The 24,243-nt window shown below is 40.4% G+C and overlaps 6 protein-coding genes across 6 annotated transcripts; 5 read left to right on the plus strand and 1 right to left on the minus strand.

Moving 5' to 3' along the window:
* Positions 1-4,385: 4,385 nt before the first annotated feature.
* Positions 4,386-4,760, minus strand: LOC306885722 (histone H2B 1/2-like; the record flags this gene model as incomplete). The annotated part of the gene is made up of 1 exon (XM_079442454.1): positions 4,386-4,760. One exon carries the CDS (start codon positions 4,758-4,760, stop codon positions 4,386-4,388), a length of 375 nt encoding a protein of 124 aa, XP_079298580.1.
* A 4,450-nt stretch (positions 4,761-9,210) lies between these two features.
* Positions 9,211-9,861, plus strand: LOC306885630 (histone H1-like; the record flags this gene model as incomplete). The annotated part of the gene is made up of 1 exon (XM_079442290.1): positions 9,211-9,861. The coding sequence occupies exon 1, from the start codon at positions 9,247-9,249 to the stop codon at positions 9,859-9,861; it is 615 nt and encodes a 204-aa protein (XP_079298416.1). The 5' UTR covers positions 9,211-9,246.
* A 1,567-nt stretch (positions 9,862-11,428) lies between these two features.
* Positions 11,429-11,815, plus strand: LOC306883976 (histone H2A; the record flags this gene model as incomplete). Its single annotated transcript, XM_079439560.1, has 1 exon — positions 11,429-11,815. One exon carries the CDS (start codon positions 11,429-11,431, stop codon positions 11,813-11,815), a length of 387 nt encoding a protein of 128 aa, XP_079295686.1.
* Positions 11,816-15,020: 3,205 nt separating this feature from the next.
* On the plus strand, positions 15,021-15,431 carry LOC306880096 (histone H3.2; the record flags this gene model as incomplete). The annotated part of the gene is made up of 1 exon (XM_079433401.1): positions 15,021-15,431. One exon carries the CDS (start codon positions 15,021-15,023, stop codon positions 15,429-15,431), a length of 411 nt encoding a protein of 136 aa, XP_079289527.1.
* A 671-nt stretch (positions 15,432-16,102) lies between these two features.
* LOC306881743 (histone H4-like) lies at positions 16,103-20,016 on the plus strand (the record flags this gene model as incomplete). The annotated part of the gene is made up of 2 exons (XM_079435987.1): positions 16,103-16,345; positions 19,867-20,016. The coding sequence occupies 2 exons, from the start codon at positions 16,103-16,105 to the stop codon at positions 20,014-20,016; spliced, it is 393 nt and encodes a 130-aa protein (XP_079292113.1).
* A 742-nt stretch (positions 20,017-20,758) lies between these two features.
* On the plus strand, positions 20,759-21,180 carry LOC306885695 (histone H2B 1/2; the record flags this gene model as incomplete). Its single annotated transcript, XM_079442402.1, has 1 exon — positions 20,759-21,180. The coding sequence occupies one exon, from the start codon at positions 20,759-20,761 to the stop codon at positions 21,131-21,133; it is 375 nt and encodes a 124-aa protein (XP_079298528.1). The 3' UTR covers positions 21,134-21,180.
* Positions 21,181-24,243: the final 3,063 nt, after the last annotated feature.

Here is a 24,243-nt window from a genome sequence, read left to right on the forward strand (position 1 = left end):
AATGAAGTCGAATGCTGCAGTGCTGTGATTATGAATAAGTGCTGTGATTATGACTGAAGTCGAATGCTGCAGTGCTGTGATTATGAATAAGTGCTGTGATTATGACTGAAGTCGAATGATGCAGTGCTGTGATTATGAATGAAGTCGAATGATGCAGTGCTGTGATTATGAATGAAGTCGAATGCTGCAGTGCTGTGATTATGAATAAGTGCTGTGATTATGACTGAAGTCGAATGCTGCAGTGCTGTGATTATGAATAAGTGCTGTGATTATGACTGAATTCGAATGCTGCAGTGCTGTGATTATGAATAAGTGCTGTGATTATGACTGAATTCGAATGCTGCAGTGCTGTGATTATGAATAAGTGCTGTGATTATGACTGAATTCGAATGCTGCAGTGCTGTGATTATGAATAAGTGCTGTGATTATGACTGAAGTCGAATGCTGCAGTGCTGTGATTATGAATCAGTGCTGTGATTATGACTGAAGTCGAATGCTGCAGTGCTGTGATTATGAATAAGTGCTGTGATTATGACTGAAGTCGAATGCTGCAGTGCTGTGATTATGACTGAAGTCGAATGCTGCAGTGCTGTGATTATGACTGAAGTCGAATGCTGCAGTGCTGTGATTATGAATAAGTGCTGTGATTATGACTGAATTCGAATGCTGCAGTGCTGTGATTATGACTGAAGTCGAATGCTGCAGTGCTGTGATTATGAATAAGTGCTGTGATTATGACTGAAGTCGAATGATGCAGTGCTGTGATTATGAATAAGTGCTGTGATTATGACTGAATTCGAATGCTGCAGTGCTGTGATTATGACTGAAGTCGAATGCTGCAGTGCTGTGATTATGAATAAGTGCTGTGATTATGACTGAATTCGAATGCTGCAGTGCTGTGATTATGACTGAAGTCGAATGCTGCAGTGCTGTGATTATGAATAAGTGCTGTGATTATGACTGAAGTCGAATGCTGCAGTGCTGTGATTATGACTGAAGTCGAATGCTGCAGTGCTGTGATTATGAATAAGTGCTGTGATTATGACTGAAGTCGAATGATGCAGTGCTGTGATTATGACTGAAGTCGAATGCTGCAGTGCTGTGATTATGACTGAAGTCGAATGCTGCAGTGCTGTGATTATGAATAAGTGCTGTGATTATGACTGAAGTCGAATGATGCAGTGCTGTGATTATGACTGAAGTCGAATGCTGCAGTGCTGTGATTATGAATAAGTGCTGTGATTATGACTGAAGTCGAATGATGCAGTGCTGTGATTATGAATGAAGTCGAATGCTGCAGTGCTGTGATTATGAATAAGTGCTGTGATTATGACTGAAGTCGAATGATGCAGTGCTGTGATTATGACTGAAGTCGAATGCTGCAGTGCTGTGATTATGAATAAGTGCTGTGATTATGACTGAAGTCGAATGATGCAGTGCTGTGATTATGACTGAAGTCGAATGCTGCAGTGCTGTGATTATGAATAAGTGCTGTGATTATGACTGAAGTCGAATGATGCAGTGCTGTGATTATGAATGAAGTCGAATGCTGCAGTGCTGTGATTATGAATAAGTGCTGTGATTATGACTGAAGTCGAATGCTGCAGTGCTGTGATTATGAATAAGTGCTGTGATTATGACTGAAGTCGAATGATGCAGTGCTGTGATTATGAATGAAGTCGAATGATGCAGTGCTGTGATTATGAATGAAGTCGAATGCTGCAGTGCTGTGATTATGAATAAGTGCTGTGATTATGACTGAAGTCGAATGCTGCAGTGCTGTGATTATGAATAAGTGCTGTGATTATGACTGAATTCGAATGCTGCAGTGCTGTGATTATGAATAAGTGCTGTGATTATGACTGAATTCGAATGCTGCAGTGCTGTGATTATGAATAAGTGCTGTGATTATGACTGAATTCGAATGCTGCAGTGCTGTGATTATGAATAAGTGCTGTGATTATGACTGAAGTCTCATGCTGCAGTGCTGTGATCATGAATCAGTGCTGTGATTATTCATCATAAAGAGGCAAATAAAGTGCTTGTAATACAAAGTTTCAAACATTGTTCAGATTAGAACAAACTAGACATGGAGGGATTATGGAAATAGAAAGTGAAGGGATTTTTTTTGTTGTTGTTGTGTGCAGCCAAATGTTGATGAAAGAGATGGGTTTTCAGCTGTCACTTGAAAATCATCAGGGATTCATAATTCTGGATAGGGGTGGGAAGATCCATAGGTCTGGATAGGGGTGGGAGAATTCCACCAACCAGGACCAGTGAACGAGAATGTTCTGGAGAGTGATTCTGGAGAGTGATCATGTTCTGAGAGATTCTCTGCGATGACTCCACGAGGCGTCGCTCACTAACACATATCAGGCTTCTGGAGGAGATGTAGATTCGTAATAGTGAGTGGAAGTAGACGAGTGCTGTGTCTGTGGTTGTTCTGTATGCAAGCATCAATGTCTTGAACTTGATGCGAGCTGCCACTGGTAGCCAGTGCAAGGAGATGAAGAGAGGTGTAACATGCGCTCTTTTGGGCTCGTTGAAGACCAGTCGTGCCGCTGCATTCTGAATCATTTGTAGAGGTTTGATTGTGTTTGATGGAAGTCAAGCCAGAAAAGCATTGCAGTGGTCCAGCCTAGAAACGACAAGTGCCTGGACAAGAAGTTGTGCAGCATGCTGTGTAAGGAAGGGCCTGATCTTTCTGATGTTGTGCAAAGCAAACCTGCAAGATCGAGCAGTCTTTGATGACCACCTGACTTTCAAACACCACATTGCAAAGATTACACCAAGATTTCTGACTGAACTTGATGGGGGTAATTGTTAATAAACCTAACTGGATCGTGAAGTCATGCTGTAGATTCGGAGTGAATTTTGGTCAATATTGATATTTAAATATTTGTTCTGAATGTGTTTTTGTGCTGACACCTGTCTGTCATGGATAAATAAATCTGACAATAAAACCGCCAGTAGGTGGCAGCAAGTCCCTGTTTTAATAAATGACTTACTGAATAATTAATATCAAACAATTCGTTCAAAACGGCTGAATCAATAGAAACGAAACAAGTGAGACCATCTGAACGGAATCTCTGGCTCACTCGATTTGTTCAAAAACTGATTCATTCACGGAATGAAACACGTGTTGCTCTGCACTGTTGTATAAAACAAATAGCATTGATTAGATGATTAGATTAGATTCAACTTTATTGTCACTGTGCAGAGTACAAGTACAGAGCCAATGAAATGCAGTTAGCATCTAACCAGAAGTGCAAATAACAAGGTTTATAAATAGATATAAAAATGTGTATATACATTGTTTTATGACATATAGTGCAAGCTATGAGGTAGATGGGGAGAGACTAGCTCAGTGCAAATGACTGTACATACGATTGCTTGTGCAATGAATATAAAAACTCATATATGGGTATTTTTGTTTCATTGCTGGGATTATAAGGGCATTCTAACGGTATTCTAATGTGCTTCATCGCCCAGTGAATGTTTTTTGACTCAAGACGTGTTTTTTTTTCTCTAAAAGTTGGATAGTCAGCTCTCCTATCGTCTCTCAGTTCTTCACAGTCACACATACATTATGTCAGGAGAATGACTTCTAATCAAAGAAAAATCATATCTTCTGTTGTCTTCTCTTTAAAGATCTTCAAAAGTTGAGCTTGTTACAGTACTGAGTTCTGATTGGCCAATCGCCCCTCTGAAGAAAAAATATGCTATTCTCTGTGCTTAAAATGTAGAAAAATATAGACGTTATATTTAACATTAATGGAGAAACAGATTTTGTGTGAAAATAAATCAAGTTATTTTAATAATCTTATAAAAGTATGAGGTGGCAACAGGAACCTTTTACACCGTGATACAAATACTTCCGCTAAAATATATTTAAATAATGTCTAAGCTGATACTTGTTCAGATTAATTTAGCAAAGTTTGTAGCATTTTCTGCTTATTTTGAAAAATAATTTTTTGTTCAATAAATATACTGTCATTAAAACGTTAATATAAAAAATATAATTTAAAACCGAAACAAAATCATTTTAATAAGTAAAGACTTTGAAAGTATGGAAGCAGATCCAATAATAATTTAATATATATTTACACTAGTAAGAACAAATTATATTTTATTATATGATTAATATCACATTATAAAATGATGGTTTCATTCTAAACATGGTGATTATCACTAATATGGACGCCCATCATAATATATTATATTTACCATCTGAATCTAACCATGTCATGTCAACAAATGGAAGTCAGCGATCTACAGATATAGATAACGTTATGTGCCAATTAGATATAAACGCACTCAGTCTTTCATCGAGTAGATGGGTGGCTCTTAAAAGAGCCTTTGTGGTGTGAGAGTGTCGGGCTGCTCTACTTGGAGCTGGTGTACTTGGTGACGGCCTTGGTGCCCTCAGACACGGCGTGTTTGGCCAGCTCCCCGGGCAGCAGCAGACGCACGGCGGTCTGGATCTCTCTGGAAGTGATGGTGGAGCGCTTGTTGTAGTGAGCGAGACGAGACGCTTCACCGGCGATGCGCTCGAAGATGTCGTTGACAAAAGAGTTCATGATCCCCATCGCCTTGGAAGAGATCCCGGTGTCAGGATGAACCTGCTTCATCACCTTGTAGATGTAGATAGCGTAGCTCTCCTTCCTGGTCTTTCTGCGCTTCTTTCCTCCTTTCGCCGCGGTCTTTGTGACGGCTTTCTTGGAGCCCTTCTTAGGCGCGGACTTCGCTGGTTCAGGCATGATGATGCTGACGAGTCAATGATGAGAAAGAGCCGGACAGAGCCGTTTATTCACGAACCTATGCTAATTTACACAGAGATGCGGTTTCTTCTGATTGCGTGTTTATACAGACCACACCCATTAACTCCACTGTGATTGGACAACTCCAAGTACCACGAGCCGGACGAGGGCCAATCGTAGGAGGCGAATTTTTAGTCCCGCCCACCGCTCCATGTTTAAGCGACATCAGCCCACGTGACTAATCTCCCTTTGTTTTAATTCCCGCTCTTTTTGTTAGACTCAAATATCAGTGTATTTTTTCACGCTTATAAACCCATTGAGAGAATCTGGAGAAAAGAGAGCAATAATGATTAGACACTTTATTTTCCTCTGCTGTCCCGCCAGTTTTACTTCTGCTTCAACTACCACTTGATTGTTTTATAAATGACTTAAAGCTAATCAAAGCGCAGCATCAGACAAAACGACAAGCTTATGCTCCAACTTTGAGAATCAGTATCAAATTCAGAATTAAATTACTTTGACAGATGTTCCCAGATACAAGGAATTTTTTAAAGACAAAAAAATATAGTAATCAGTTTAGGTCTGAAACGTATGAAAAGGGATATATTCTCTGTGCAACACACATCAAGTATTTTCACCCGTTGAGTCAAAGCCACTGCATTATTCATCCAAACAACTTTCACAATATAGGAGATACTTTGAGAGTTTGCTGGCGTTATTGATACAGATCTCACTTCTTAGAATCGGGTGTGGTTCATTTTCTTTTTACAGAAAAGAAAAGCAAACTGATTGTCCTTACAATTTACAAATTTTGTAAATATGTTTCCTTTTTTTTTAAGATTTCAAGGCCTGAGCTCGGACAGGCCGCGAGCACCAAATTGAGTTCTCTTTCACGTCTTCATCAGCAAATACACACAGAATTATATCAGAATTACTGTCTTGAGGAGTATCCACATAAACAGGTTCCCCTTCAATTCGGTCACTCTACATTGCTTTGGGAAATACATTTTCCTCGAATATTACTGAAGCCTTATTGAATCACGCAAGTGAAACTGGCCAATGGCGTTCAAGGGCGCGAAATATGAGGGGGCTCGTCACTATATAAAGCAGCGCTTGTACGTCATCCATTCAGAATTAATTCCTTCAGCAAGAAGCCTATCAAAGAATCTACTACTCACCGTGATCTACACGCTGCAGCGGACACGACTTCTTCCCCTGCTGTGTTCCGGTGAGCTTCGGACGAACAAAGATGACCTCTCGCGATTGCCTCTCCTGTGTAGAGCCAATTGAACCCTCTGATGGCCACGAATCGTGCGTCTTCTGCCTGGATCGCGCCCACGCAGAGGCGGCGCTTGGGGGGTCGGACTGCCCCCACTGCGGAGATATGAGTCTCCGGACTCTCAGGCTCCGTGTGGCCATCGTCCAAGGCGATGAACTCGCCCAACTAGCTCTGCCACGCTCTTCCTCTGAGCCAAAGAGTAAAGTGCCGCGAGTTTCTAATGCGGATCTGTCCGGGTCGGGTGACGAGACCGTGCCGACTCAGTGCCCACACGCTTCTCACCCCCCTGCTGCAGGTCCCCTTCCAGTGCGCTTCATGGCCGCTGATCTCCGCCCCTTCCCCGGCGCGCAAGATGTGGTGTCTTTCGGAGCCATGGAGGAGGATGAGGATGATGCCATCTCGGTGGCAGCGTCTGCGAGAGAGGAGCGGTCCAACAGCCCACTGGATTACACTGCGCCCAGCAGTGACGCTAGGGACCTCCATCACAGTGATGTTGAGCTCCTACGCGTCCTGACCAAGGTGGTTCATGAGCTCGGTCTGGAGTGGGCGCCTCCTACCGAGCCGGCCAGAAGCCGTCTGGACGAGTGGTTCCTTCAGTCGGTCCGAAAGGACACCCCGCGGAGACCCGGCCCCTTTTTCCCGGAGGTGCACGACGAGATAGCGAAGTCGTGGTCCCTGGATGAAGGTGGCCCAGACCCTGAAGTCTTCAGAGAGCTCAGACGCACCACAGATCTGGCCCTCAGAGCGACAAAGGTGACAGCTCGAGCGATCGGCCGCAATATGGGGAATCTTGTGGTGCTGGATCGTCACCTGGGGCTGACTCTGACCGAGTTGAAAGATTCAGAGAAGACGGCTCTTCTGGATGCTCCCGTGAATCCCTCAGGTCTCTTTGGAGCGGCGGTAGAGACGTTCACGGAGCGCTTCGTTGAAGCGCAGAAGCAATCGAAGGCCATTGGTTCCCAGAACTGGTGGAGATGCTGGTAGCCCCCCCGTGGACTATCCCACTGAAGAGGGACCTTCTCTCTCAAGCACAAGGGACGATTTGGCACCCAAATCCGGAGTCATGGAGCCTTCATGTCTGGCCGCTTGACGGAGCTTGCCAGTAACAGATGCGCTTCCTCAGCGCGTGCTGAACACTATATCTGAGGCTAGGGCTCCCTCCACAAGGCGTCTCTACACACATAAATGGAGAGTTTTTTCAAGTTGGTGCGTATTGTGGGGCGAAGACCCAATCAGCTGCCCAATATCAATAATCCTTGTCTTCCTTCAAGAGCGATTTGATAGCGGTCGTATGCCATCCACATTGAAAGTGTATGTGGCCGCTATAACAGCCTTTCACGCGCACGTTGAAAATCGCCCGATCGGCAGAAATGACATGATCACACGGTTTTTAAAAGGAGCAAGAAGGCTGAACCCTCCTCGCCCTTCTACTCTACCCACTTGGGACTTGGCGCTAGTGCTTGACGCTCTCACGGGACCCCCGTTCGAGCCATACAATCAGCGAGCTTGCGAGCGCTCTCTCTCAAGACAGCGCTCCTGCTCGCGCTGGCCTCTGTTAAGCGAGTTGGAGACCTACAAGCGCTTTCAATTGACGACGCGTGTATTGAATTCGGGCCAGGTGATTGCAGACTCACCTTGAAGCCTAGAAAAGGTTATGTGCCTAAAGTGCTTTCGACTCCATTTAAAGCGCAGGTCATATCACTATCTGCTTTCCGCCCCGAAACACCAACCGGGACAGAGCCGCTTAATACACTGCTGTGCCCTGTACGAGCGTTTTATTGCTTTTGACCCACTCTTCGACTCAAACCAGCAGGTTCATAACAGTTTACTGCTCGGGCTCCTCGCCGCATCTGCTCAAATGCATAACAAATTGCACTTATATGAAACTTTATGTTTATTATTATTTATTTTGTTATCTTATTTTCTTTTTATTATCTTTTTTTTTTGAGTTCAACAAAATTTCATTTAAAATCGTAACTCCATTTTATTATGAACTTGAATTTCAGGTTGAGAAGCCAATTGATGGTCATTTATATTATAACTAATTTATAATATATAATTAGTTTGGATAAAAGCGTCTGCCAAATGACTAAATGTAAATGTAATAATTTTGCACCCTGGCTGTTGACAAACAGGAGATGATTTGGACTGAAGGCCCGGGAAAGAAAAGGCCAAACAAGTAAAGTATCTCTGAACTCTCTGACTTTAGTTGATTTCTCTGGACATGAGACGATTGATTTCAGATGATATGAAGCATGAGATGCACGTCCACTGACGCAGACTGTTTTGCACTGAATCATTCTGAGTGAAGAGAAGGAAACAAGGACAGGAGGAAAAGAGGCTCTCATGCATCTTGTTTGTATTGTCTGGAGATCAAAGTATCTGAGTTAATATGACAAACATGAATAAAGAAACAAAGACAAAGACATTCTGTTCATCTGTAGCACAAAGAACAAATCAAAACATATAATATTGTTTTATCAAACTTTAAAAGTCAGAATTGCAAGACAAAAACTCAAATGCTTACATCTTCAATGAAGAGTGAAATCTCACCATTTTTTGTAATTATTTTTATTTATTTATTTTTCTTTTTTGTGAAAATGGTGGCTAATTCCTATTAAGTCATATAAACACATTCCTCACTTTCCAAACTATTATTATTATTATTATTATTAGTATGCTGACTTGCCATGAGTCTCAAACTCCAGATGTTTGTGCTTCAAGCCGCCCAAAACAGCAGCTGTATGAAACACTGCACACGCCTTTCACTGAAGATCATTTCATTATATTCACTTCCAGACTGTTTCTGAAACACACAGAGGATGATTTTAATCTGTTATCAACTTTTACACTTAAACAAGGCATTAGATTCACACGCGGCTGTGTTCTGGGGCTGATGCTCGCCTTGAGTTTGATCTGACCGGAGCAAAACAAACATTTCCTCGCCGAGTATTTTACTCTCCACAGAAAGCCGAGAACCTCTGCTTGGTGTTCACTGTGTTTCTACTGCGCTAAACCATTTCATCACTCGAGTTTTGTCCTTAAATATAGGAGAAGAAAACACAAGCGAGGGGCTCGCGGAGGCGCGCGGACACGGAGCGGCGGGTTGAGTCTATGAGGTTCTCATGTGTTGTTTAAGAGCGCAGCGCCGCTCGAGCGCCACTCATTGAACTCAGTGTTTGAAAGACTGTTAATCCGCTCCGAGAAATGGCAGAAACCGCTCCAGCTGCAGCTCCGCCGGCCAAAGCGCCCAAGAAGAAGGCCGCCGCCAAAGCCAAGAAAGCAGGTCCAGGCGTCGGTGAGCTGATCGTCAAAGCCGTGTCCGCGTCCAAGGAGAGGAGCGGCGTGTCCCTCGCCGCGCTGAAGAAAGCTCTCGCTGCCGGCGGCTACGACGTGGAGAAGAACAACTCCCGCGTCAAGATCGCCATCAAGAGCCTGGTGACTAAAGGCACCCTGCTGCAGGTCAAAGGGACCGGCGCCTCCGGCTCCTTCAAGATCAGCAAGAAGCAAGCCGAGACCAAGAAGAAGCCGGCCAAGAAAGCGGCTCCTAAAGCCAAGAAGCCCGCTGCTGCCAAGAAGCCCAAGAGCGCAGCGGCAAAGAAGCCCGCCGCTAAGAAATCACCCAAGAAGGCCAAGAAACCCGCCGCCGCGGCCGCTAAGAAAGTGACCAAGAGCCCCAAGAAGACGAAGAAGCCAGCGGCGCCCAAGAAAGCAGCCAAGAGCCCCAAAAAGACCAAGGCCGCCAAACCCAAGACGGCTAAGCCTAAAGCTGCTAAACCTAAAGCTGCAAAGCCTAAAAAGGCAGCTCCCAAGAAGAAATAAATCTTCTGTTTTATTCCCCAAAGGCTCTTTTCAGAGCCACCCACTCACTCCAGAGAAAGAGCAAAACACCTGCATTTAGACTCTTTATAAGTCAATTATTAGATTGTATATGAGTTTACCTCGACTCACAATGTTTTACAGATTGACTGCATTTAGAAAAAACTTATTCACTTGTATTATGAACATTGAATGGATCATCATCTAAATTTAGTTTAAAAACAATATCTGTCCCTGCAGCACAAAAGCAGTCATGAGTAACACAGGTATATTTGTAGCAATAGCCAACAATACATTGTATGGATCAAAATTATACATTTTTATTTTATGACAAAACCATAAGGATATTAAGATCATGTTCCATGAAGATATTTTGTACATTTTCTACTGTAAATATATCAAAACTTAATTTTCAGATTAGTAAAATGTGTTGCTAAAAACTTCATTTGAACAACTTTTTCTTAATATCCTCCGGAGACCCCCCTCTCAAAAAAAGAAAGAAAAAAGTTTTGTGAACTTAGTATTTTTTCATGTCATTGCATTATTTAGAGCATTAGAAAAAAAATGGAAAATTAACATTTTTGAAAAAAAAAAATATATATATATTCACGTTTTATTCAATGTCCTTTGAAGAAGACACTAGGACTAAGTTTTTTCTAAAAATAAAATGGCATGAATAGACATCAAAAAGGCAAAAACAATGGGATTTTTGTTTAAATCACCAATCGATTTTTTTTAAGGATGATTCTCAACTATGTTACAAAATTATTTGATATTCCATTTTGTTTCATGCAATATGTGTGTAAAAAATTCCATAAACTGTTTTTTCCATTAAACAGTGTATGTATACTGTATCTAATTTGCATATTAATGTGTTGCTGTTGGGACAGTGTGTTGAAAAAGGAATTGTCATATTGTTAGTAATAAATGGCCAGCTTTTCATAATAATATCTAATATTTAATAACAAAATGGATATATAATTAATTTTACTATTCAATTGTTGTCTCTTAAAATGCATAATAAACATGCTTTTAGTCCCGGTGTCCTCTACAGTGGACATGTGAGGTCTCAAAAACTGCATAGTTGGGTCTCAGGAGGATATTTAGATTTTTTTGCACCCTCAGATTCCAGATTTTCAAAGAGTTGTATCTCAGCCAAATATTGTCCAATCCTAACACACCAGACATCAATGGAAAGATCATTTATTCAGATCATTTGTACATCTCAATTTAAAAAAATGGACCCTTATGACTGGTTTTGTGGTCTAGGGTCACATATTTACTAATGTTCTTTTGCATTGATTTACATATTTTAAATTTATCGAGCACCCCATCCAGTTTCTTTAATGTTTTCTGTCGTGTGTTTAGTCTAAATGCAGCACAATCGGTCGCGAGCTGTGGAGGCGTGGCCTTGGCGGTGAGTGTTGGAGGAAAGCTCAGTGATTGGTTTAAAATCTTACAAGGCTCTAAACCAATGGGCGACCGGCTCGCTCTTTTATAAACAGAACAGCGAGACTCATAGCTTTATTATTTGTTTGTTAATTAAACGAAGTAGTTTAATCGATCAATCATGAGCGGTAGAGGAAAAACCGGCGGCAAAGCGAGAGCGAAGGCCAAGACTCGGTCGTCCAGGGCAGGACTGCAGTTCCCCGTCGGTCGTGTTCACAGGCTTCTCCGCAAAGGTAACTACGGAGAGCGCGTCGGTGCCGGTGCTCCCGTCTATCTGGCGGCTGTGCTCGAGTATCTGACCGCTGAGATCCTGGAGCTGGCTGGAAACGCAGCGAGGGACAACAAGAAGACCCGCATCATTCCCCGTCACCTGCAGCTGGCGGTGCGCAACGACGAGGAGCTGAACAAACTGCTGGGCGGAGTGACCATCGCTCAGGGCGGCGTGCTGCCCAACATCCAGGCCGTGCTGCTGCCCAAGAAGACCGAGAAACCCGCCAAAGCCAAGTAAACCGAGTCCGGCCTGCTTCTCCAACAAAGGCTCTTTTCAGAGCCACACACTTCATCTGAGAGAGAGCTGTCCTTTCTTTCTTCCTCCATTCTCTATCAGGAGAGACCTGCAGTAAATGCATATAATCAAGCAGACTTTATTAACATCAAACTTGTATTTTTATGGTTTATTGTAGATTTAATCAATATGTAGGTTTATGTACAGATGTAAATTGATATTTGTAAGTACAAATAATATTTACATTTCATCTGTAATTGTCTCATGTGGCATAACCACGAGAATCCAGAGCTGTGTGTATATATATATATATATATATGTGGGATTTTATGAAAAAAATAACCTTAGCCTTTACAGAAATATTACCCTTAAATCACTTTATGGTTACAATTTCTTTGTATTTTAAAATTAAATGTTATTTGAACAAATACATGTTCCTGAGCCGTTAATGTGGTAATATTTAGTTTAATTAATTATATAAAACTCCAAGCACCACAAAACTGCTCGTCTCCACAGCCATGCACTGAGGGAAAGTGCTTTATTTTGACTCAAAAACAGGTTTTTCTTCCATTTAAAATGCGATGTATTCATAGCTATCAAATATATAGTGTTAATAGCATAAAAACAAAACCTAAATGCGGAGTAAATCTCATAAAGTATATATAATGAAAACACTGGTCTCCTGGAGTTATGTCACCGGTGTTACCGTTTAACAAACATAATTTATTTAGAAATAAAAATCACTAAACTTCCTCCTGTTTCCTGAAGATCTGTGAAGAAAAGGATCATAAGTCCACTGTCTCTTTTATCTCATGATTTCATATGAAGCTTTTAGTTGAAGTCACTGATATGACCTGCTTTATTGTTAGGGAACGGTAAAAAACTAGAATACAAATGAATTAAGCTTCTTAATTTAGTGAGTAAAGCATGATTGACAACATGTGGTTTGATATCTTCCTCATGAATTACTCCAGTGAAGATTTCTCTCTCACATTAAATCAATCAGCTCCTTATTTCTTGCATTTTCATCATTTATTCTGTAACTATGTGCTGAGAAATAATATTTCATAAAAGCCTTTAATATTGCCAAAGAAGGTAACACCAGGGGGGTATTCCAGAAAGCAGGTTATGTGACATACCCGGGTAAGTTTAAGGGTAAGTTAGTGGATAACCTCAACTTTCGGTTCCAAAAACGGAGGTAACTTTCTGGGTATGTATGTAACCATAGGAACTTACTCTCTGAAGATAACCTGCAAATCCCCAGGTATGTACTGTGAAAGGACAATGACAGTTTGTTACTCTAATGTAAAAAGGGGGCATGCATTATAATGGTGTGCATCATACCTCAGTGGATCTACCAGCATTGTCCACTTCTGTCACAGCAGATGTGGTCTCTTCATCTTCATCCTTCAGTGGAAATATGCAAGTATACATTATCTGGCAAAAATAAACATAAAAAAAATATCTAAAAGCAACTAAAGGTACCTGACAACAAAACACTTACAGATGTGACAGACTGTGTTCTTTCTGTAGGGTCCAATAATACAATCCCTCTGTCAGCATCTATAAGAAAATACAACCCATACAATTCTCAATATTATCAAAGAGAAACCAATAATGCAGGAAAAAATATCAAAGCAATATAACTAAGACCACAGTAGCCTATGTAGTTAAATAAAGTCATATGTAGTTAAATAAAGTAAGCCTGCATAAAAACGTTAAGCATGTTCAAAAAGCCTTTATAAGTGACAGAGTAATTTATTAAGTCATAATGAGAACAAATCACAGTGGCAAACGTACATTTCACCATGTTACTTGTGGTGCACGGTGTGTGTGATGAAGTGCCCCCTGGAACGGCCTTTATTAAGGGACAGAGCCAGCTCCTCAGATGGGGTGAGGGGAGGTGGGCTTCAGCCTTCTTTCTATTAGCTACATGACAGAAAGAATATACTAAATCGTGTTTAATAAATAGTTCAGTAATTGTGTAATCAACTATTACCTTTTTGTTTTTGTGTTTCATTTTGACTTGGCTCAAAGTTCTTCTGGCTCCAGAAGGATTACACCTTATTAAATAAGAAACCATATATTCCTAGTCAATATACACTGGCAATTTTAATCTAAAGAAATGAATGGCAGGAAAAGCAAATGCTTTCGTAGTGATTTAACAGTCAAAAGGATGCGGAAGGGGTGCTTAATTATTGTGCACTATAATAAAAGGGGAGGCAATATCAAATTTGCAATTTAATACACTCACGCATTTACTCTGTCTGTTATTTTTTGCCAAGCCAACTCTCTTTCTTTAGCCCATGCAGCCGTATTGCTTTTTTTCATTATTATTGGCTTGAATTCCTCGTATGCGTGCATTAAAACCTCCAACTCCGCCTCAATAAAGTATGCCGCTCTCTTTTTTTCGTTGTCATTTTCCATTTTGACTCGTGAAACCGGCGATCCATTGAAAACGCCTTCATGCACGCGCATTAACTCTGGGTAACCAGTAGGAGGTTGATTAAACTAACTCTTCTCAGGTGTTTTGGAACCGACATACTCATGGTATGCGGGTTTGGGGTAAATCAACCCAGAGGTTATGATTTACCAAATGGTAAGTTAACCAAGCTTTCTGGAATACCCCTCTGTGACAAAAAAGGTGCATGTGCTCAATAAATAATTGCACAAAAAAATAAATAAATCATTAAGCTGTAATTTATATGTATTCATAAAGGCAAAATATATATAATATTGTGGTCTAAGATTAAATGTTAGAAAAATAAATACATTCTAAGACATCTTGCCAAGTGGACATTTCTGTCAAATGACCCACAATATATATATATATATATATATATATATATATATATATATATATATATAACATTACATTTGTAAGATAGTTGTCCAGTTGCAGTGATTTTATACAAATTAAATTGTGATGTTATTTTGATGTGTTAGTGTAGAGTGTGTTTGATTGTAAAGTAATAAACACAACAAAGCATTTCGAGCGGGAAACACAAACAGCCTCGTTTGAAAACAGAAGCTGCGCAGTCATTGGCTAGCAGTCATGAGCAGACGTCACACATCAGCCAATCACAAGCCGCTGCACATTCATAACATCATCAGTTCGTGGCCATTTCATGCTTTAAAAGCAGCGTGTAACAGAGAGCAGTATATATTTTCTACGTCCTTCTAACGGAGACAGAAGTTAATCTTCGCGATGGCAAGAACCAAGCAGACGGCTCGTAAATCCACCGGCGGCAAAGCCCCGAGGAAGCAGCTCGCTACTAAAGCCGCCCGGAAGAGCGCCCCAGCCACCGGTGGCGTCAAGAAGCCCCACCGTTACAGGCCCGGGACCGTGGCTCTCCGAGAGATCCGCCGTTATCAGAAGTCCACCGAGCTGCTGATCCGCAAACTGCCTTTCCAGCGCTTGGTGCGAGAAATCGCGCAGGATTTCAAGACGGACCTGCGCTTCCAGAGCTCCGCTGTCATGGCCCTGCAGGAGGCCAGCGAGGCTTATTTGGTCGGTCTGTTTGAGGACACCAACCTGTGCGCCATCCACGCCAAGAGAGTCACCATCATGCCCAAAGACATCCAGCTGGCGCGCCGCATCCGCGGAGAGCGCGCTTAAACCCGCCGCTGCAGCGACACCCCAAAGGCTCTTTTAAGAGCCACCAACACTGCACTGAACGAGACCGTTTCACTGTAATACTGAGTATAAACCATAGAGATTAACGGTGTACTCGAGTCTTTAATCAATTCTGTCTGTCTTCGTTCCTATTTCCCATTTTACTACAAAAGAGTACACAAGCAAACATGAGGAAAAAAAATGTGGATGTGCCTTTCTTAATTAACTCTTATTAACACACTTCTGTAGATACAATTGAAATGATCCTGCTTGTAATATGCATGTGTATACAGCCAAGGGCAATTATTTATAGGATTACTATATTATAAATCGACATGTTTAAAGTGCGTCTTAAATGTCTGATGCGATGTTTAATGTGAAAATGCACATTATTTTGTTGTCATATGTGTATATTTAAGGGGAATTGAGAAAACCTACGGATCTTATATAAATCACTGTCAAATTAATTTGATAAAAACATGGATTATAAAACGAAACAAAGGGACAGACATCCTTAGATTGGCGATAAACCACCTGTTTCCTGATCTAACTGCTGGCGGGGAGGGAATGTGCCGCGGAGCTGGTTTCAGTTAGGTCCTGTAAGCATATGTAACAGGCCTCTCTGAAGCGCTTATAACACATTCATTTTTGACAGTAACAGAAGCAGCTCGATCATGTCTGGAAGAGGTAAAGGCGGTAAAGGGCTCGGGAAAGGAGGCGCTAAGCGGCACCGGAAAGTGTTGCGGGATAACATCCAGGGAATCACCAAACCCGCCATTCGTCGTCTCGCGCGCCGCGGCGGCGTCAAGCGCATCTCCGGTCTGATCTACGAGGATATGAGGGGCAGGCCGTGCCGTTCTAAGGCTCAGCAGGAGAAGGAGAAGGAGCAGTCTACCCTTCCGTCGCCGTCAGACCGTGTCAAATTTTGAATGGGATTGATAGGGAGGGCAGACGATAGTCCCGCGGCGACGTCACGGCGACGTCACTGTAGAACCAATCTTAGGCGGCGACGTGACGGCGGCGTACGTGAGAAATTTACATAAAAAATGACATGTGATTGGTACGTCTGAACTATGTACGTCGCATTCCATGACGCCTGATACATACGTCGTCTCTATGTACGTCGCATTCCATGACGCCTGATACATACAGATTTTACAGTAATTGGTTAACTAACAAGTGACAATAATCCATAAGAATTCTACATTTATTTCATGTATTATGTATGTGTGTGTGTGTGTATTGGCTGTTATGTTAGTGTTGAAGTGAATAAATTAAACATGTTTTGAACATTAAAGGCATTATTTTAAGTTGGATGCTATGGCCCTAATTTTTCTTTCTTTTTTGTTCCTTCGTGATCTTGCCTGAATTTTCTTTAAGTCTTTTAACATTTTCTTCAACATTAAATGTGGTGCAGAACAAGTTATTCTGGGAAAACATTCTTGGTTTCATGTATATAGCTTATCTATTTTGGAAAATAAGAGTTTACAAAAAGTGAAACAGTAAAAAGTTGATGGTAGAAAGGATTTTTATGATTATTATTATTATTAAATTTGTTACAACAAATTAATACTAACATGGTAACTTCTGACCAAAAAGAGGAGCAGTTATAATAGATGTATGAATTTCTGATGCTCAGGAGGAGAACAGCAAATTCTGAACCAGGGGTTGTCAGCTATGGTCTTCAAGGTCCACTTTCCTGCAGAGTTTAGCTCCAATCCTAATCAGTTGAGAACTCCTGGTTTAGAATTTGCTGTTCTCCTCCTGAACTATTATAATTGTATTTTGGCATTATAACCACTGCTCTAAATCAGTGGTTTTCAATCCTGGTCCTGGGGACCCACCGCTCTGCACATTTTGCAAGTCTCCCTTATTTCCAGGATTGAAAGCCACTGCTCTAAATCATCAGCAATTTCAACAGCAACCTGAAGGCTTGGATATTAACCTTGTCCACTAGATGGAGCTATAATATAAGGAATCGTTTTAGTCTAATATTATTAATTTGTATTAACTTTGAATGGAAATAAATGCATTGATTTATGTAACTTGTGTATTGACAGTGTAATTTTATATAGTCCATTTACATGTAAGTTTGTGAAATGTGAATCACTAATATTTGATGGTGGAAAAATAGAGAGTGCTGAAAGGTGTATGTCAGATAAGGGAGAGATACAAAATGTGCAGACTCCAAAACATGAATTGGAACCCCTCCTGCACTACAACAGTGGGTGAAAGAAATAACCAAAAAGATCATAATTTGTATAGACAAGGGGTCTCCAGCCCTGCTCCTGAAGAGCTACTACAGCCTTCAGCTCCAACACTGCTCCAACACACCTGTCTGTAATTATCATGCAACCCTCAACACCTTGATAACTGCCTCAACACCTAATTCAAGTATTAATAGTTAATTATCTATTTCATGTTCTGTTTGGCTCAGAATTGTCTAGAAATTGTATTAATGACTGTTTTATTAAAAGCAAATCGTTTTATTTTACTGTAATGCAATCTCTTGAGTTAGTAAGGACGTATTCATTGGCAGGTAAATGTGAAAAGGTAGCCAAAGGAAAGTTTTATATATATATAGGCATGAAAGTAAATTGGTAAGACTGAGATGAAGTTAATAAAACAATGTGAAAAGTAGATGGCAGAAAGAAAAAATGGTTTTATAACATCCAAAGAAATGCTGGTAAATAGAGTAACAAGCAGAAATAGAAAGGAACATTCAATTATTTACTTAGATTTGATTATACATTTAGTACCTTTGGAAAAATGAGAAAACATTAGACAGGAAAATGGGTACACCGTGTTCAAGAAAAAACTGCAGGTTATGATGAAACTTCCATAGGCTAATAGCCTACATTGAATATCAATATCAAAAGGAGAATATCAATTTACAATTTAAAAAAAAAAACATAGGAAAAAACACAAGAAAACATAAATATGTACAGCTGAGCTGTACAGTAAATATTAATGGTTTCAAGAGTTTTCACAATTTCTCTGCAATGAACCATTGTTTATTTTAAGAAATCTCAATAATCATATTTTTGAGGGACATGGAAAAGTCTTCCATAAGTCTCCTTTTAATTTTTATTTTCCAAAGAAGCAAAAAAAAGAAATACTTGTTTGGGACAATATAAACAATCCTATCCCTTTAACCCTCTGGTACTGTTCTGTTCAACAGAGTTGAGTTTGAGGCAAAACCATTTACGGTCCTTCTATTATTTTATTCTATGCTTGGTACTTTTTTTCTACAATAACTTGCATTTGGGAATGCGGACAAAACTTGTGCTGTTGAAATGATTTGTAGCAACTTAAAAACATAGCCAGCAACACATGAGAATGCATCAATATATTTATAAATAAATGGTTAAGGTTTCAAAATAAAACTTTAAACTGTTGCTGTAGTATTTCTATCATAAATATGTGGCCAAACATTACAGAGTAAATGCAATTAATCATTAGATAAACAATGGTTTGCTGGTGATGCAAAGTTTAACAACAATCGTCAGGCCGTCTGCTGGCATTTCTTATAATACATAAAATACGTAAGTTTATTGTTTATACATTTTGATACTTTATTTCAACCAATTATTATTGCCGCTTTATTACATGTATTTAATTGGTACTAAAAGATATTGTTCACTTATCTTAATTACCAAAAATATATAAATAAAATCTTCAGCAGATGATTAACAAAATAATCATTACTGATAGCCCTAGTTAAAACAATTGAAAATGAACCTGCATTGTTTTGAAATTTGTGATTAGAATAGTATTTTTGTCATATATTTTGCCATTGTTGATTTCTTGAAAATAATAGGCTATTAAAATGACTTAATCTCCTGAAAAGAATATTGCATATAGTCGTGAGCTAATGTAGGCTATTCACACATTGTATAGTCAGTTGTGTTAATTAAAATTCTTACCACCATCAAAAGTAAAAACTCAGAATGACATATCCCAGAATATTTTGTGTATAGATTATAATTATTAATTGTGTTTATATTTGAAGTTGTTGTAAATAGCTGTGAACATAACATAAAATTGCGACTTTGATGGTGTATAATTTGTCATTAATCTCCAAGAGAATGCAAATGAAGTATTTTTTTAATTATTATGTTTGTAAAAAGTACAGAGATGACATCAATGACATACAAGTTTGTATGCAATACACAATTAGTATCAAGGATATAGTCAATGTCATCAGAACACAGGAAAGTAAAATAAAAAAGTTAATGATTGATAAAGAAAGTAAGAAAACTTGGGGAAAAAAACACATGAGGGTAAAATACTAATTTATTGTGGTGGCAAAGTACTCCTTCTCCGGCGTTGGTGTCACGCGTCTGTGTTGCGACGTACTCCTTCTCACACGTAAAAACTACACGACTGCCGACTTTGGTTGGTAATCCATGGCACGGTGCACCCCCCATACGAGGAGACCCGCGGGGTGTTGAAGGTGTTCCTGGAGAATGTTATCCGCGACGCCGTCACCTACACCGAGCACGCCAAGAGAAAGACCGTCACCGCCATGGACGTGGTGTACGCGCTCAAACGACAGGGACGCACCTTGTACGGCTTCGGAGGATAAACGCCTTCAATCCGGAGAACAAACCCAACGGCTCTTTTCAGAGCCACACACACTCTCAGAGAAAGAGACCATGTTCATGCGTTATACTCCAGATTAAGAGTTGCAGCATCATGCTTCTGAATAAACACTGAAAGTGAAAACACTTGTGTTGCACAGAGAATATATCCCATTTCATAAATTTCAGACCAAAACTGATTTTTTTTGAGTCTTTAATAAGTTCCTCGTATCTGGAAACACTTGTCAAAGTAATTTAATTCTGAATTTGATACTGATTCTCAAAGTTGGAGCATAAGCTTGTCTTTTTGTTTGATTCTGCGCTTTGATGAGCTTTAAGTCATTTATAAAAGCAGAAGTAAAACTGGCGGGACAGCAGAGGAAAATAAAGTGTCTAATCATTATTGCTCTCTTTTCTCCAGATTCTCTCAATGGGTTTATAAGCGTTAAAAAATACACTGATATTTGAGTCTAACAAAAAGAGCGGGAATTAAAACAAAGGGAGATTAGTCACGTGGGCTGATGTCGCTTAAACATGGAGCGGTGGGCGGGACTAAAAATTCGCCTCCTACGATTGGCCCTCGTCCGGCTCGTGGTACTTGGAGTTGTCCAATCACAGTGGAGTTAATGGGTGTGGTCTGTATAAACACGCAATCAGAAGAAACCGCATCTCTGTGTAAATTAGCATAGGTTCGTGAATAAACGGCTCTGTCCGGCTCTCTCTCATCATTGACTCGTCAGCATCATCATGCCTGAACCAGCGAAGTCCGCGCCTAAGAAGGGCTCCAAGAAAGCCGTCACAAAGACCGCGGGGAAGGGAGGAAAGAAGCGCAGAAAGACCAGGAAGGAGAGCTACGCTATCTACATCTACAAGGTGATGAAGCAGGTTCATCCTGACACCGGGATCTCTTCCAAGGCGATGGGGATCATGAACTCTTTCGTCAACGACATCTTCGAGCGCATCGCCGGTGAAGCGTCTCGTCTCGCTCACTACAACAAGCGCTCCACCATCACTTCCAGAGAGATCCAGACCGCCGTGCGTCTGCTGCTGCCCGGGGAGCTGGCCAAACACGCCGTGTCTGAGGGCACCAAGGCCGTCACCAAGTACACCAGCTCCAAGTAGAGCAGCCCGACACTCTCACACCACAAAGGCTCTTTTAAGAGCCACCCATCTACTCCTTTAAAGAGCTTCTAATGTGTGTAATTGATACGGCTTTGTTTTGGTAAACTAACAAGTAGGCTTCTCATTTTTTAAGCTACACATTTGTGGCCACATTAATTGTAATACAGGAACAGTGACTTAATGTGCTTGCGTTCAGATTTGTCTTAAAATATATAATTGTTACTGACTCGCATTCTACTCCCACAACTGTTGACTGATAACAGATCATTCTGAAGCGCTTGATTAGTTCAGTAGTGGCGAGATGAACTAATCAAGCCCTTCAAAGTCACGGAACCTTATAACTATCACTACTTCTCAGGGCTCCGAGATTGAGTTTGTATCTCAATACAAGTATCTTGGTATCCTAATTGATGATTCACTCTCTTTTAAACCTCACATTCAACAGTTGGTAAAAAAACTAAAGCTGAAATTGGGTTTTTATTTTAGAAACAAATCATGTTTTTCCTTTGAGGCCAAAAGGAGGCTTGTTGCTGCCACTTTCTTGTCAGTGCTGGACTATGGCGATGTTATATACATGAATGCTTCCATCACATGCTTGAAACTGTTAGATACTGTTTATCATGGAGCTCTTAGGTTTATCACAAACTTTAGAGCACTTACCCATCACTGTTCTTTGTATGATCGGGTTGGTTGGTCTGCATTGTCCACCCGCAGACTTATCCATTGGTATATTTTTATCTATAAGGCAATTTTTGGTCTGCTTCCCCCATATCTCCAATCTTACATCGAAAAGAAATGTACAGGAAGATATTGTCTTCGTTCTGAGGACTTATTATTATTATCTGTCCCTCAAGTCCGGACTGAACTGGGAAAAGGGGCGTTTAAGTATGCGGCCCCCTGTACTTGGAATCAGCTGCAAAATGTCCTGATTCTTAAGGAGCCAGTTTCATTGGTTGATTTTAAAATACTTTTAAACAACATGGTAGCTACACAAACTGGCTGTAGATGTTTTGACTGACTCAGTTATGACGGACAATCCTTGTTGTTGTTTATCGCTTCCGATAATATGTGAAATTCTGATTTCTTTTAACTTTATAATTATTTATTACTTGTATAAATTGTTATATGTTGATGTTATATGTTACATGTTTTTATGTCTGCAACCTTGTTAATTGTGCTGCTGCCTGTCTTGGCCAGGACGCTCTTGGAAAAGAGATTTTTAATCTCAATGAGTTCTATTCTGGTTAAATAAAGGTAATAATAATAATGAAGCTTGCTCTTCAAAGGAATAGTTCACCCAAAAATGAAGTTCTCTCATGATTTACTGACCCTCATGTCATCCCAGATGTTTCTGATTATAATGCAAGAGGACAGAACCACTTCAGAAACCACACAAAGTCAACACGACGGTCAAGTTTAAAATATTGATGTTTTTTGTATTTATCGTTTCACTTAAGGCTGCACTCCATAACAAATTTTGGTTAAAAATAATACGAAATCAATATTTGAGGAAGTACATAACCAGCCAGTGTTCAAAACTACCACCTTACTGTAGCCTGATTCAGAACGATTAGCTTCGAGCCGGACACACAGAAGATAATGCTGCACACAGCTGCAATACCAGGCTTTCAAACAGAGATGGAGACAACGAGGCAAAACTTACGAACTGCATCTTTAAGAAGACACTGATTCATTAACAGAGGAGTTACTGTAATATTCCATTGAAGAAGCTTGGAGCATCAGAGGAGAAATTACAAGACACAGAATCACGACTCAAAGAATCTGCCCTCATCTTCCTCTCTCTAATTCCCCTGCAAACAATACAAAGACACAATCAGAGCAAAAAACAAACACCATCTGACCAAAAGTTTACAAGAAATAGAACATTCAATAAATCATAATCAGTTCTGGGATATGTGGAATAATCTGAGCACAACAAAACCACAAGACCTGCCAATACAAGACGGAAACATTTGGACAAAACATTATGAAAAATTATATAAAGAAATCCCTCCAAAACAACTCATTAACAATTCTGATCAGATCAAACAAAGTCTACAAACTTATGAAAACATAATTAAAAATAATCAAAACCCTCTCGACTTCCCAATTACACATGAAGAACTGATGAAGAAACTCAGAAGCCAAAGATGTCAGAAGTCTTGTGTCCCTGACAGCATTCTGGGTGAAATGCTGAAACACAGCACACCTGAGCTTCAGACAGCTGTGCTCAAATTATTCAACCTTGTACTTAGTTCAGGCTGTTCTCCTGACATCTGGAGCCAGGGACGTATTACCCCTATTCACAAGAGTGGAGGCAAACTGGACCCTAATAATTTCAGAGGCATTTGTGTGAGCAGTAATCTGGGGAAGTTATTTAGCAGTATTTTAAACAATAGAATAGTAAACTTCCTTAACGAACACAGTGTCCTGAGTCCTAGTCAGATTGGCTTTCTTCCTAATTATAGAACTACTGACCACATTTACACCTTACACACCCTAATCAATAAACACGGAAAACAGACTAAACACGGAAAAATATTTGCATGCTTTGTCGATTTAGCGCCCAGTTCAGTCTAGAACACACGATGCAGTACACTTACCTCGGCCTGATCATCACTGCATCGGGGAGGTTCAGTACGGCAGTGAATGCTCTCAAAGATAAAGCTCCAAGAGCTCTGTATGCAATCAAGAAACAATCCCAAAATACTGAAATACCGCTTCCAATTTGGTGTAAAATCTTTGATGGTGTGATTCAGCCCATAGCGCTGTATGGAAGTGAGGTCTGGGGTCCACTCAGTGATCAGAGCTACACTAGATGGGACAGGCATCCAACAGAAGCCCTACACACAGCATTCTGCTAAATGATTATAATATTACAAAGAAGAACACCCAATAATGCATGTAGGGCAGAATTAGCACAACGCTTGAGACAAAATCATGATGAGGGACATGATGGACTGTTGTGAAAGCCGGAGGTTGGGACGAAGGTCAGATCCATCTTCGATGAATCGGCACAGCAGCATTCAGGTGGGGCTCACAGTCTGTAAATGTGTATATACTTTGTTTGGTTTTTTTAGAATATGCATATATTATCTATTAATTTTGTA

This window comes from Barbus barbus, assembly GCF_936440315.1.
Source record: "Barbus barbus genome assembly, chromosome: 2".
NCBI classification, from domain to species: domain Eukaryota; kingdom Metazoa; phylum Chordata; class Actinopteri; order Cypriniformes; family Cyprinidae; genus Barbus; species Barbus barbus.